Genomic DNA, 15,921 nt, shown 5'->3' on the forward strand with positions numbered 1-15,921 from the left:
CAAATTTTCCTTCTTATCAAGTATGATTTTTTTAAGTAATTGCAGTAATGTAAGGATTTAGGTGATTATAAATCCATTAAAATGTTAAAATTTATCTGAATATATTTCTGTTTTATAACCAGTGGTAGTCTTCCAACTCCTTTGTTACATTGTGCAGGTTCTCTATTTTTCTATGGCTACATGAGAACACTGAAGTAATCAAATGGGAGAATAAAGGCTGTAGCTTGACAAATCCGGTTGCTGCTTTATGGAGACATATCCAATTAGCTAGAACACAAAGGCAGTTTCTTTAGAATTTACTACAAAGTCTTCTTCTATCAGACAAAGAAAAAATTATTAACTAAATGATGAAACATCACATTAGAATGAAAATATTTCTTAAATACTTGTCAGGGATATTAAGCAGGCAACAGCCGAGAAAATAGTGTAGATGACAACATAGTGCAATAAATGCATATTAGCATTATTCTGCAAGTTCTCCTAATGAAAGCTACACAGAAAATCTAAAAATGCAAGTTTAAAACATACATACCTATAGGTATCTATACATCTTTCTGTTAGGAGAGGTAAACACTAAACAAGAATGTCCCCAGAATTCTTGGTTGGGTAAGACTTTGCTTCTGCCTAAGCAATGTCTGAACACGTATGGCAGAAATGCATCACTACGTGGGGCATAATTTCGGTAGCAAAAGTAAATTTCAGCTAAACTAATCAAAACAAGTGCATATTTCTCTTAAGTGTGGCACACAGTAAAATGATATTTTTAACAAAATGAAAGGCTACATACCCTTTTCTCAACATTTACTTCAATGAGTGTTATTTTCACAGTAAGATATATGGCAGTGACTGAAATCTCTGTATTGCAAAACATGTTTTCTAAAAAAACTTTAGCAAAAAGAAAAGACAGCTTGCTGCACATTCCTCCAGACTAACACATGTTATATTAGGCATAATTCAATTCATAACGTACAAATCTGGTGTCCCTTCTCAGGAGTAAGATATTTAACTTACTAATACTGACTCGTAAAATTGATGTTAGAAAAAACAAAACTCTCCTTTGCTGAACAGTCAAGTGCCATAATTTTAGTGCTTCATAAATTTTCAATTTTCATCAATTTTGTGTGTACCTTTTTGAGTAATCTCCTGAAATAATTCAGTTTGTCATTCAAATACAAATTATAACAGTTCTCCAAATCATTCAAAGAAAACATTCTGATGTTGACAGCCTGCAGTCTGTGACTTGCCATAGCCATATCTCTTGCAGTTGCTTATATGACATCAGCTTCTGCTTTTCACAGCATCATTTATATTTTACATATGAAATAAGATATGAATGAAAAGTACAGTCTTAAAGTAATTACTGTATTCAGCATCCAACAGGAGTTTGCACTATTTATTCCTCTTGCTCAGATGCTTGCTACACAGTTGCACAGCGAAGGACTGCAGAGATTTTCTTGCTTACTATGAAACCAAACACGTGGCAGTCTAGCAAATAATCAATTCCCTGTCTCTAGATTGCTCCCAGCGTTGCTTGTTCATATCAGAAACAAGGGTTTCTTTGAGATCTAGCATGATAAGTCTCAACATTGCCACTCCTAGTTTGCAGACGAATTTTTCTTCTCACTTTCCCCAATGCCTAATGACTTCCTGGTCCTTGGCTTGTCCCTCCTGGCTGACCTAAGGCTCCACCTGTGCAGTCTTCAGATGTGCAGCCCATGACTTGCACAGGTTTCTTGCTTTTCCCACAAGAGGTCAGGGTTGTGTTATTAGAGTATGCAGCCACAGCAACAATTAGCACTCTTTTCGATCATTTCATTGTATTGCTACCCCTGTACACAGAGCGAGCAAGAAAGTTTCAACCAAATATTTTTCTTTGTATTAAAAATGTATATGCCACTCCAACTTCATTATTATTATGTCATTGGCTTTCTACCCAAATGTGCTAAAACTTAGTGGCCGGTGTTAAAAAATACTGCTACCTGTGTGATCAGAGATGGCAATCTTTTACTTAGGTTGTGCAGTGTTCCATGTACATAGCAGTTAGGGAATTGAACCTTCAGAGCAAAAACGCAGAAGGATTTGTAAACTTCTTTTTCCGTGGATTTACATTCCTTCTCATCTAAATCTTCCCATAATCCCTGTTTTCTCACAGGTTTTCTCATCACACGTAAGGCAGCACACACGATGGCTAGGCATGTGATGATGGCCTGGTTAGCCAGTACACAGACATTTGGATGCTGTCATTTGGAAAATTATAACTAAAACCAGGTTCATCTCATTTTTCCTTTAGGCTGAGTAGAACTGAGGAGGGTCGGCAGTCCTTTTTAATTGAAAGCAAAAAGGTCCACTTGTACGATCTTACTAACTTAGATATTTTTACCCTCTATAAATGCAGTTTAAAAATCAGCCAGTGCTTTCAAAAGTATATGAGAACGTTTTCAAAGAGAGGAATGCAAGGATGATGGACAGGGAACATAATGCATAAATCTTGTTTCCTTAGAAAACGATGCTAAAAATAAAAAATATCAAGCAGATTCAATGTGAGAGGTATGAAAATGGTAGACAAAATCTAAAGCATGACAAAATTTCCTTTCTAAAAAAATTTTTATAGATCTGGTCTGTGATAAAAGTAAACTAGACCTTACATAATGAAAAAAATTAGCCTAGCACAAAACATTATTTACACATATTTAAACCACTTGGTTTTATTTTTAATTAATGTCTGTAGTGCTATGTTGTCTGCTAAGTCATTAATTAGGTATGGGTTTTAACTTTGTAGATGGACACCTTAGGATATTTATTGGGAGGCAAACATAATTTTAAATGGGAAAAGGTAAGGAAGGGGGAAATGGAAGAAAAAGAAAGGGGAAGAAGAAGAAAAATGCACAGTAAATTTAAGAAGCACTGTGTGAGATTTTCTATTTTACAGCTGGTATCCTTATGTGCTTATTGCTTGGTGGCATATTTGCATTGCCCAAGGACAAAAATGTCAATACAAACACAATTTTCAGAATAATTCAAATGGAATTAATACTTACAGCCGCTTCAGTTCTGAAAGTCCATGGAAGGCCCCTGGCTCAATTGTGCTGATCAAATTATTCTTCAGATCTCTAGAGAGACATAATAGGAAGAGCAATTAATTTTGACTTTACCTACTGTACTACTGTTATACACAAGGAGTACAAAATGTAATGAAATTCTAACCTTTATCTGTCTTAGCTAAAACCAATAATGAATTTCTTTTAAATAGTAACATCAAAAACATTGTCATTTGCAGTTTATAAAAACATATTTTTCTAAGAAAGATGGTTAAGATTAGATGTTAGAAAAAAAATCCCGCTTGTTTTAATTCTTCTCCTATTTATACTTTTCAAAACAAGCTTATCAGCCATTCTTGCCCCAGGAAAAATATTTTAATCAATGAGTGAACAAAATAATCAGTCAGCAAAGCAAGAGCCTTTTAGTTTGCTTATTCATTGCACTGTGCACTTTACACTTAATAAATTTCTCATTTCCACCTAATGTAGGCAAAGCAGCTGGCATGTGAGACATAAACAGGTCAGGTTTCTGTCCTGAAATACAAGCAATTTCTCATATTTGGCAGATAGGTGCTTCATTTTGCACTTGGTGACAATCCAGAGGATTGGCTGTTGCACAGATAAAGAATATTTCACTGGCATTAGTAATCTCATCTGCTCTTGGCACAGTGCTTGGGGCCATGACATTGCTTTCAGCTCAGTCCCCACAGAGATTTACTACTGAATTGTCTCAAGACTCTTGTGATGTGAACCCTGAGGAAATGCCTTCAGTGCAATTAGATAAGCAGGCCTAGGAGATAAATGTGGTAAATTCATGTAGAGTCAGTGTTCATCTTCTGACAATTTGCAATTCATAGGAAACTATTGTTGCACAGTAATACCAGCATTGTTTCTCACTCAGACTGGCCACTTCCAGGATATTACTGCACATACACTGCTTGACTCTGCCAAAGTATGGATGTATCAACAGCCACATGAGTCATCTTATTTATGAATTTTTATTTTATTGCAAATAAAATGCACACAAGATGAAATCTTGGTTCCGCTAGCTGTGGTTGCCCTCAATAGGGCAAGATTTCATCCCAAATAGGATATATTTTAATTTCAAAGTCCAAATCATAAATATGTCTCTATTTGGTACTCATATCTGCAGATATTTTGAATGCACTTTTGTCACACCCACCCATTTCATTTTAGTGCTGGTGCTGATGAGTGACCTGTCCCTAACAAAGATCTCAGTCAGACTCTTAACAGTCAAGTTCAGTTTTCAACTTGCAATATGCAACACTAAGAGTCCTTAAGAAGGTGATAAGATATTCTGATTACTTATGTACAAGATATTTTGTGTTACATAAAAGACATGCGGAGCTATTAAATGCACAGCAGAGCAAGACCACAATTTTGATAGGAAAAAAACAACCTGGAATACCAGCTCAGTTTATAACATATAGATATTCTGTTGATAAAGTTGTAAAATCCTAAGTGTAAACAAGATTCAAGATAATCACTTAGCATTTGTTTAAGTCTAGTCAGCTCAAAGTTTATGCTGCATAATCAGCAAGGTATAATACACAGGTATTATATATGGCAATGTCCTCTGTCCAATAACTTCAGATTCTCATTTTTTCTTTGTTCCAGCTGGCTCTACATAGCACTTTCATCATGACATGTTGCACCTCATCTTATGACATTATCAAAAAAAGCAAAGGACCAGAAAAAGGCAGGAAAATTGAAACCAAACAATAGGCTACACTTTGAGTCTTTTTAAAATGTAAGCATTGCAAAGCATATAGGTTTACTTATTAAGTGTACCTGTGATTAACTTAACTGGTTACAAGCATTCATAAAGCTATGAAATTTTAGAAAATTTGTGGCCATGCATATCTGAAAATCAGTGGTGTAGTTTCTTGCTGTTTTTATCTTGCTGTTTTTATCTTAGTTTTTTTCAGTTGCTTTTTTCACTAATAAACTATTATCTGTTCATTATGCAAATAAATTCAATAAAATATGCTAATCTCAGTCCAACACAAATGCAAAGGATATTACAAGAACATATTAAAAATGGGCCAACTATTCCAGTTGTCCAGTACTGATACAACGTTTAAACAGTGACGCATGACTGTATGCATATATAGATACCTCAGGCATGGTCATTCCTATTTGCCGGAGCCACAATGGCAGTCCCTCACTTGTTCCTAATCCAGTAAAAAGCATAAAACCCAGAAGTGCTTCCTCTTCCCTGCTACTGTGCAGTACAGAGGTAAGTATGCCTGTAATGCCTGGGAAAGAGTCAGAGCCCATGCAATTCCCTAGTTTCAAGAAAGCAACAACATGAGCCAGAGGCAAGGGGAGAAAAGGTGGCACACTGGGGCGGAGAAAAAAAGGAAAGTGTCAGTTCAGGAGACAGAAAGGGGCAGAGCTTGGGCAAGGATCCTGATGGTGATTTGAGCATTCATAAGCAAGCTACACAGTCCATGATTAATTTTAGGCATAGGGCTAAGCTCTTTCCTTTCTCATGAAAATCACACAAGCAAAACAATTGCAGAAACACAGACATCAAGGCTGGTGCTTGCGCCAATTCTGACTTGGCAAAGCACACAACCACCTCATGGACAACAGAGAGGAATTAGGGGATACAGCCATCCTCCTGCAGGTATTCTGCCCGTCTCCCTATTCCCTAATGCATGCAAGACGGTTTTCTTCCTTGTTTTGTCCCCTTCTCGTCCCCTGGATTTGGATGAAAGCGACAATAGTCATCACAAATTAAATACAGAGGATGATGTTAGAATGAAAACACTCTCTAAGAACTGGAATAAGCTTTGGGTTCTTCTTAAACTTTGTGGTCAAACACCTTTGTCTTAGTTCCCTGGTACCAGCAGCAGGTACTAGATTCATCTTTCCTCTGCCTATATCTGCTCAAGAAGTTGCGATGATTTCTTTAACTCTGAATTTTTCACACCTTCTCATAAATAAAACTCTTTACACAAAACTTCTGCAGTGTCTTCTTCAGAGTCCCATCAACTTGCAAAGATAAAACAGTGTTTGCAAAAGTTAATCTACATGACTGTATTTTCCTTTGGTGGCTTAGGATTTTTGCTGTGTGGGTGACCCAAAACCTCATTTTTAACCTTCAGATATTCAGTACTAAACAGCTTGGTCTGCTCTGCTTCTGTTCACACCAAATATCAGGGCTTAGCCTTCCCTAGACAGCACTACACACAGTATCCTCATGAATGGACTATAGAGCCTCTTGTTTGTTGTTACATATTATTACATATTGATTGTTACATATTGTTATGTATTGTTACATACCGTTACATGTTTTTTAAGTATTGTTATATATTGTTACATAATGTTATATATTGTTACATATTGATGTATATTGTTACATAGTGTTACATATGTAAGTACTCTGGTTAAAGGATTTCTTTTAACCTGCAGAAGTGAGTCCCAGGCAGAAGACTGAAAGGACACTGTCCTTTGCACGTGAACTTCTGTATACTTAAAACTTACAAGGCAAACAAACAAAACCAAACAATCTCCCCCCCTCAACCCAATACTACAAATCCTTTGGATGTCTGCTGATTTATCTCAGGCTTTACACTGGGACACATCTGAAAACCACTTAAGAGGCATAGTTCAGAGCAAATATCCACATTTCAGGCAAGGGAAACTGACAGTTTTAATCATTTATCCTTGTATCAATTACACACATTCTACGTTAACTGGCAACTCATCTAAATGTTCTGTTACTTGTAATTAGGGGAAGTGATCATCTCTTATACCCAAGTGTTAACAGCTCACAACAAATATAAGAGAGTCAGTATGAGTGGCAAACTGTTGGCAGGTGAGTTTTAGTGCCAGTCAAAATAACCAAGTAGACAAAAGGTCTTCCATTTACTGAAATACGCTATGTCCTAGTTTATGGAAACTCTGCTCTGTTTCCCCATAACGTAACCACATAGGAAAAATCAACATAATCCTAAACTATCATCTACAGGAAGAAAAAAAGGCCAGTTTAACGTCAGTAGAAGGAACACCATTTGAAGGAAAAGTGTCCATCACTTGCACTGTCTCCAAACAAGGCATCTAGTCTCCTTATTGTGGAAATGATGCTTAAATTAGGTAGGTCATTTTAGTAAGGATATTCTCAGAAAAGTGTAGATGATTATACTGCTGACAATCCTAGCACTTTCTTAGTAATTAATATTATTCCATAATGTTTCCATACACTTCTGGCCTAAGAAAATAGGTGGTTTTTTCCTTGTCATCTTTGAAGACTAAAATGAAGATTAAAATTAATAAATAAAATTATCACAACTGTTAGTCACTTACAAATTTTACTTCTACAGTAGAAGAATCTATTTGCTTGCCTCCCACTTGCATTTCTTACAAAACTACTTTTATTAAAATATTACATTAGCTTCTCCCATTTTCTAATTTAGCAAAGAGCTTATTATATTGAAGCCTTATAGGAATGAGTATCAACTTTCACTGAGCTAAATAAAGCAACCAGAGTAAATTTGGTTGTATGTTTACATTTTTTCCCTAAGAGCTACTGCTGAGGTTTGGCAAAAGGTCATGAACCAAGGCATGCCAAACAGCAGCGGAGCCTGGGCCACACACATGCACACATGCGTACATGCCATGCAAGTGACTTTAACATTAACCAAAAGTCAGAGGAAAGGGAAAGAACCCCAGTATCATAATATTGAACGACCACAGCATGACCCAGTTAAAGTCCAAAAAGAAAGCATTTTCTAACTGACAGTTATGGTTTTGCATCCTTTCTGATGCAGCATTCTAACTTTAAAGTATCTATTCTGAATCTGAATGACGTGTCATTAGTGGTGTGGGTGTATGTATCTCGTGGTGTGACCTGAAAATAAATCAAAACCAAGTGCCTTGTACAAGCATAGATAGATGGAAGTTACACTAAGTTAGCTGTAGCCATAATAACTGCAGTACTTATATCAGGGCTGCACAGCTGCACAACACCAAAATTCTGCAATACTTATTTGAATTCTTTTCCCCTAATTTTATTACAGTTGCTAGATAGACTTGCTGCATGGCACGCTGATCTTAACTAGACCTGCACAGATAAAAGAATAATATAGAATGGACCATGTTAGCATTAAAACCCAATCTCAAAGTTACAGCAAGTTAACAGAGGAGAGTTTCCTTTTAAGTCTGAACTTGCATAAATTACATATAATAACCATTAAGCACTGTCCTCCTACATGTATGTAGATAATTTGTATGTATATGCAAATAATAGTCCCACAGGTGAAAACACTTGAGGATTTCTAAGCATCACAAGCTGCTGCGAGTTTATAATCTTACACATTGATCTGTGAACTGACTTTTACTTACTAAAGACATGTAAGAGAAGTTACCTTAACAAAAACAGATGACTTAAGGAGGGAAAATACATGTTTGAAATATTCACTTCCTCATGGATTAGCTGAGTGGTAAATGAAACAAGAGGAAGCGGCTACTAATGGGACTTTATAAGAACATTTAATAGTTACTCTAGACCTCTCAGCTATTAGACATCTTTCGTGGCCAAATCCGTGATTATCTAAATGTGTTCTTGAGATTCTTGATGCCTCGGGTTCACAGTATGCACTTACTTAGTGTAAAACATAGTGGGGAAAATCGCTAAAATACATACAATCTGGTAACAAAAGAATCAGTTTATCTTAGGACTACATTCTGACACTTTGGGCATTTTGTACCACCATCTATACCATCAGACACTACATATTCTTCCCTCAACTTACACTATATGTACTGTAGATATTTTGAATACATATTCATAACAAGAATGTTCAACTAATTCCAGTACTTTGTTCAAATTCCTGACATCAATACATCTTCCATAAAAAATTATAGGTTATACCAAGAGGACATCTGTGTTTAGAAAGCTGTCATTATGGTGCTGCAAAGTTTCCAAAAAAGCTCTGAGAAAAGCAATCAGTTGTTGAGCAGATGCCAAATACCAGTGAAATATGACTGACTTTCCATATTTTGCATATTACTATGAAACAACAACAGAAAAAAAAAAAAATAAGGTCACATCTTCCACTTCTTTCCTATGAAAAATATTGCAGCTAAAATAAATGGCACCTTTGCCCAAGAAATGAATGCAGACTCAGGACCCTTGAAGAAGATTCACTTTTAAAACATCATTATGATCACGGCGGTAGGGAAGAGGCATAACCAATGATGAAAGACAACATTTGGCACCTATCCTGCGGTCACACATCAGGGTTAGCAGTCCTGGATACATGAACAAAGAATGAAGATGATATTGGTAAAATCTGTTCGAAGACTTTTCAAATGTACCCATCTGTACCATACCTATTAGGAGCCAGCGCCTCCTTATTATACTTTGCGGACCTGGATATTATCAAAACTTATTTTCATCTCCCTTGTTAGTGAACACATTGTCAGTCATACACTGTAGACTGAGAAACAGGCAAGTTAAGTGATACCCATTCTCTGGTATCACCACCAGTAACTGAAGCTCTCCCATGAAATTGCAGAACTCGGGTTTTATGATGAGAGTGGATATTTAATCTACTTTCCAGAATCAGAAGAGTGAGAGTTGTGTTGCAGTTAAGTTTCAATGTATAAGGATAAATCTTTTTTTTAGATGATTCCCACAAGATGATCAATGTAAATGTGCACATAAACATGAACGCTAATTGTCCAATATCGTCTGCCTTTGCAGACACAGAGACTACAGAACTTTTGTTTGTTTAACAAGTTGGTGCATGTGGATTATGCATTTTCCTTTATTATTCTTTTTTAATCAAAGGCATTACTTGTTGGATTACTTAAAACAATAGACTGTAAGGACCAGACAAAAAAAAAGTAACTGCTGCCTGTTCAAGGTACTAATGAATGATCAAAAGTTTCAAACCAGTCACTTGATGGCAATAATGAGATCTAGAACAACAGAAAGGTCATCACATTTTTGTTTTTAATTTAAGGATGATGACTCATTCATGTCAAATGTGCTGTGGTAATTTGGCAATTATTCATTGTTTAGGAACATGCCTAAAAATGTTAAACAAAGTGCCAATAATGGCAGCTGAAACAAAACAGATACAGGCTTTACGGCAGTTTGCTTGCTCACAGTATCTCACAGAATGTTACAGTGTATTTCATTTTAATGGGAATAATCATAGATCAAGAATATAAGGCGCAGAGTATTTTAATTGACGGAGCATTATGTCAAATAAGGAAAAGGGAGTAAAAAGCTGGGTAAAGCAGGACAGGCTTCTGCTGCAGATTTTTGGTTAATACATTTTTCTACATATATATATTAGAAAATAACAGTTAAAAAGATTAATTTAGGTGGTATAAACTCTAGTTGCACTCTAAATATAGTTTCAAAAATCAGAATCTGGGATGAGGACGTAAAGACGTTTGGCACCTGATTTTACTTTAGAATTTTGTTATTTATAGCTCAAAATTAAATGCATTTTCTAACAAAGCAAAATCACCTGTGCTTTCCAGATTCTTTTTCTTTGGCCTGTTTTCAAGAAGAAAAAAACTCAGCAAAATATTCAAATTCCAAACATACACAACAGTTCCTATATATGTTTTCTTTTCCTGGGAAATTGCACAAATACAGAGATATATGGTAGGGTCACATTAGGTCTGAAAGTTCTTGGCTGTGTAGGTGCAAAAGCACATGCTTGGCCGTGAAAACCTGGGGAGTCAAGACAGAGTTGCTGTGCTGCCCAGCAGGAGACCCGTGGACCAGTTCCATGGGGCTAAAACAAGACTGAAACGTCCAAAGCAATAAATGCCGAGGGAAGGACATACAGTGTATTTCCATGCCCACAGCTTTGCAGGCAGCTCCGCAGGGCCAGCAGAAAATACCTCCATGAGTGTTGGCAACCGTGCCCTGGTATGCAGTGATAGATTTGGCGTTATGTTGGTTACGATAGCGGAGCTTGTGTCTATCCATGACTATGTAGAGACATGACGAGCACAGAAACTTTTGGTGGCTGAAAAGAGCCAGAGGCTTCCTTAATTTCTACACCCATTGGGACTTCTGCGTGTGTTCATGCCTAGAAGGCAGTTCAGCATGGGTTAGGTTGCTTGACACGTTTTCCACTCCTTTTGAAAAAAAAAGACTAACCATTGGGGGAAAAAGAAGAAGAAGAAGAAGAATCAGTTCTGAGCTGAATTCCAACCTGTGAGAAAACTGTTTGCAAACAAAGTGGAAAAGTAAGGAAAAAAGTATCCTCAACTTTTTTATTATTATTTTTTTATATGCAGTACACAGGCAAAACAAAATGTAAGACAGACACTTAGAAAGTGAAAAAAAAGCACTTTCTACTGAGAAAGGTTTAAACTTGAGTGTAGAAATTGTTATTCCACATTCTAAGACTGAAGTTATTTGCCTGTTACAGATTTCCAGAAACGTTGTGTCCAATATTCTTAGGTCAAATTTCAAACTCTGGCCCACCAGTTTAACAGCATAATTACAATTTTGAAAATGAAATAATGGAAATTGAACCAGTATTTTCAGAAGTGCATCTGAATTATTTTTCCATAATAAAATAGGGAGATTACCAGAGTACCAGGGTAATGAAAGTATGGGGTTTTAGCTATAAAAAACATAAAACATATAAACCATTGTATCATGTACTTTTCAGTAGCTTTGTTTTTTTTAAAAGGAAACGTTTGATTCTTTTTCTGTTACTAAACAATATTGACTTGGAAAAATACAAGCAATTCTTAATTGAATTTAAATTTAAATTTCAGAGAAATACTTTCTCCCATGGCTCAAAACACCCAATAGAAAAGAAGAAAGAATTCCATCCTGAGCTGTAAGCAAAAGAGAAGTACCTGCAGATGGCTTACAGATTAGCTTAGAGTAGTTTTGAGCCAAAATAATAGTTTACTATGCAGTGTATATCAATAAAATATGAATCATCTTTCATATAATGTTTATTTTATTGTAGTGTTTTCGTAAGACAGAAGTAGAACACTTCTAAAACCAAGGTGATTCAATTATAAAATGTCAAGGAGGGACTCCACCTTTCTGCCTGCTTAGTATTTCTATGCAATTTCATTAAAAAAAGAATCTTAATTAACAATATCACAAAGAACATAGTCACTGATTATATACTGCATCCCGAGGGACCTACAGTCATCGTTTAGCTTGTGATGGGAGATGGACAGAACAAGACTGCCATAACCTTCACCCATCTCCAGGAACACGCACACTCAAGAGCCATTCTGCCTATTTCCCCGGGAATACCGCAATGCCTGGATACATTCCAGCATTGCCTAGATTAGGAAACCTTTTCTGGGGCGGGGGTGGGATTAAAAACAGAGACCATTTGAACATTTAATTCATCCAATGTTGGAGGGAACATTAATTACATAAAAACCTGCCAATTTAAACTGTCAGTAAGAAGTGGTTTAAGGATAACAGGAGAGAACTGTCTATAAGCAGTTTATCTCAGAGGAATTAAATTTTTCTGAAAGACTGGTCTGGGAATCCTTCCCCAGAAGCCTCTGTTTTATATAAACTGGGGTTTTGGTAATAACTTAGACAAATGTAAGTAATTTAAAAAACAACCGCATGTGCCAATAAGAAGGCAGGCAGAACTGTCTTCTCCTGCAGAAATCAGGGTTAACAAGTATTGTCTTCAACTGCTCTGAAAAATTTCCTTAAGTATTTGCACTGCACAGTTTTTATATTTATACTGTTCCCAAGGGTATTTGCCAGAAATTTTAAAATACTTCTTGCTAAAATTTCATATGAAATACGGATGAATGATGGAGCAAACCAGAAGGCTGAAAAGTAAGGAGCCCAGAGGATCTATATGAATGTACAATTTCTACACATTCTTTAAACTCATCACCATGTACTTTTTATGCCATACAATATATATGTTGTGAGATTTTCAAGTAAAAATTATTGTAAACAAACTAACAAATTCTATTCCTTCTACCTCAGAAGTGCCAGACTGATACTAATTTCAAGCCAAAACCTCTCCTATTATAAATATTAAGATTTTGGCATATACTTTACAACTTGTCCCTGTGGGTCTCACTTAAAATCTTCTTTTTCAATTATTTCCATTCTGTGTTGGTTTTTTCCTAGTGTTTCAGACAAAATTACAGGGTTTTAATCTTTTATTTTATATAAATGTCTCAGTTATTCAGCTCTAGAATATACAAAGATTATTAAAAAAAGAAAAACAGCAAAAATCAACCAGCCATAATAATACACAGTAGTAGCGGGGGCCACAGGAACACAGGAATGCCCACAGGTCTTCAAACCCTGAAAGTATACCATAAAATGGAGAAAACAGGAAGGGATGCACAAAAAAAACAGTGCGAGGAAAGAAGGATGCATGTTATTGTTGGAGATAATTATTGCTGAAGGCTGGTAGTATGTTTTGTTCAGTTACTTATCACTTCTTTTTCTGTCCTTCTCACCACACAGAGTAATAAAACTTTTCCCAGATTGTCTTTTCAACCGTATCTTCATGGCATCTCTTATTGCACCTTCTTCAGATGGCCTCTCCCTCAGCCTCTCAGGAACAGTGCTGTGTTTCCCCAGTCTTCCTGTGGAAGGCCAGGGACCCAGCTATTCTCTCTGACAAATAATTCAGTTTATTCACCAAAAGTTCAGTCAGGCATGAAAGGGGCAGAAAAGCCCACTTTTGAGAGAGTGCTTTGGAGAGCCACAGCCCAATTTCTCCACTAGCCAGCTGTGCCATGCTGGTTTCCTAACGGGTTATTTTATTTTCAGTTAGTTGTGGAAATGAATTAAAGACTGTATTTCTCAGTAAAGTGCATACGCTATACTGAGAATAAAAGCGTACAGACAGGAGATTGATCAGCAATGGATATCTCACTTTAAAGCTCAGAATCATGCCCATATATGATAAATCCTAATCCAAATATTTCCCTACCGAAAAAACTGTTAATAGTTTCCAGTGCTGGTAGAGCTGGAAGTATTAAGGAAGAAACTTGGTGGCAGCAAAGGTGCTTTATGGTGGCTATTTTACCACATGTATTTATAAATCTGCACTTGATACATCTTCTTAAAGGATGACAGCATCTGACACAAATCATCTGTTATCTTAATGACATCACTACATAAAATGTCAGATGAGCAAGTGTATCATTGTGGTGGGTTGACCTTGGCTGACTGCACATCAGACTAACTGAAGTATTTGTGGTTCTAATGGGAAACAGGAGCCTAGATGCTCATAAATTCAATTAAGTGACTTTCTGAAATACAGCTAAACCTCATGTTACATAAATTAAAAAAAAAATAATAATAAAGGAATTGTTCATTATTTAAATAGCTTATAAACTAACTTTAAGAGTTAGTTTATGTTATAATCCTGTCATTTATGACTACTAATATAGAACTTTTTTTATAGGACACCTTACATAATTTTTCTAATGTGGAATCCTCTGATAGATCTATTCACGACTATGCTATAGCAAAAATCTTAGTGTCTAATCAACCAGTTTGTTCAACAATACAAGAACAATTTATATTGCAAGAAAATGATGACTTAACAGCAAGTGTCCAGGCAAAATTCCTACGAAACACTACGAAGTGTTTTTACACACCTGCATTTTAGAAGTGTACAAAATATTTCCCTAAAATAACAACTCTTACATCTAATAAATGTAACTAAATTAGTAGACTATTAGACTATTCCAAGTCAGGAGTCTGTATTCCTGTTGACAATATTCCTATTCTACAGTTGATCCTGAGAAACTGGTACTGTATTAGTTGTAGAGGTGCTTTGTCCTGACTAACAACACAGGAAAGATCCTTTTCATTCTAACTTGACAGCAAAAGTGATCTGCAAATTATGACCTGTCATTTCTGCCTGCGGTTGTCAAATACAACTTTCTTTTACTCTGTTTCTGAACAATTCACACACTTTTAACCACCAGTGATTTTCCCTGTATTTCTTTCCCTTTGCTTATATTGCTATCCACTGAGTTTCAAGCAGTAATTCCTGGCTTTTGTCACATTCTGCACATTTTGTATTCATACAACTGTAATGATCTTGAAGATGTTTTTCCATTAAAATATTTACCTGGGATTATATTTAATAAAAATATGTCTTATATTCATTCCTCCCACTTTGAAACATATTTATCTTTTACACCTTAAAAGATACATGCAGTATGTTTTGCCCTTTTAAGAAGTGATGAATCCAGTACCTACTCATAAAACACCAGTACTAGACTGTGATCTAAATGCTTTTTAGCCAAAAATTTAAAAAATAGCTTTTTAGGATTTTTATCCAGTAAAATGAATTATTGAATTGCGGATTATGACCATCACTTGCAATCATTCCTACTAAAAAAATCTAATAATCCTAATCTTTACTTTAGCCCTGATATGAACTGTTTAGATACTAGGATAATTAATGTAATATAAAGGTTAAAATGTCTTGATTGTATCAGAGACGTAAGTAGCACAAAGATAATGACCATTGCACCAGTAAAATATGATGGCATGGAGAAAGCTTCCAAGTATTTCAATTACATACTACATCTAATTTAAATAATTATTTAAGTACTGATCAAGTCAAATTACATCTCGTATTCCAAATGCCTCCTGCATCTCTTCATGAAGGAAACTTTCATAGACGAGGCTTTACTAGTCGTTCATAAACCAAGTTTATATTACCATATATCAATAGGACTACATTTTTCTTATTCTTTCAAAGTCTCATATAATATGACCAACCAAACAAGATCCATTTGTGGAAAATTTAGAAAGGACTTAACATTTAGTATTTTATGTTGATTTAATTGCAAAATTATATTCTTTTATTTGATATGACATTTACCATTTAGTATGCAG

General features: G+C 35.7%; 1 protein-coding gene across 2 annotated transcripts in view; it reads right to left on the reverse strand.

Annotated features, from left to right (window-relative positions):
* Nucleotides 1–15,921, reverse strand: part of ADGRA1 (adhesion G protein-coupled receptor A1) — a 277,279-nt gene that overhangs the window by 178,304 nt on the left and 83,054 nt on the right. For both annotated transcript variants that reach the window (XM_055813568.1, XM_027788935.2), the window contains one exon: nt 3,039–3,110. In XM_055813568.1, the coding sequence (XP_055669543.1) occupies nt 3,039–3,110 (72 nt within the window). The remainder of the gene's footprint in view (nt 1–3,038; nt 3,111–15,921) is intronic.

This window comes from Falco peregrinus, chromosome 1 (genome assembly GCF_023634155.1).
Source record: "Falco peregrinus isolate bFalPer1 chromosome 1, bFalPer1.pri, whole genome shotgun sequence".
NCBI lineage: Eukaryota > Metazoa > Chordata > Aves > Falconiformes > Falconidae > Falco > Falco peregrinus.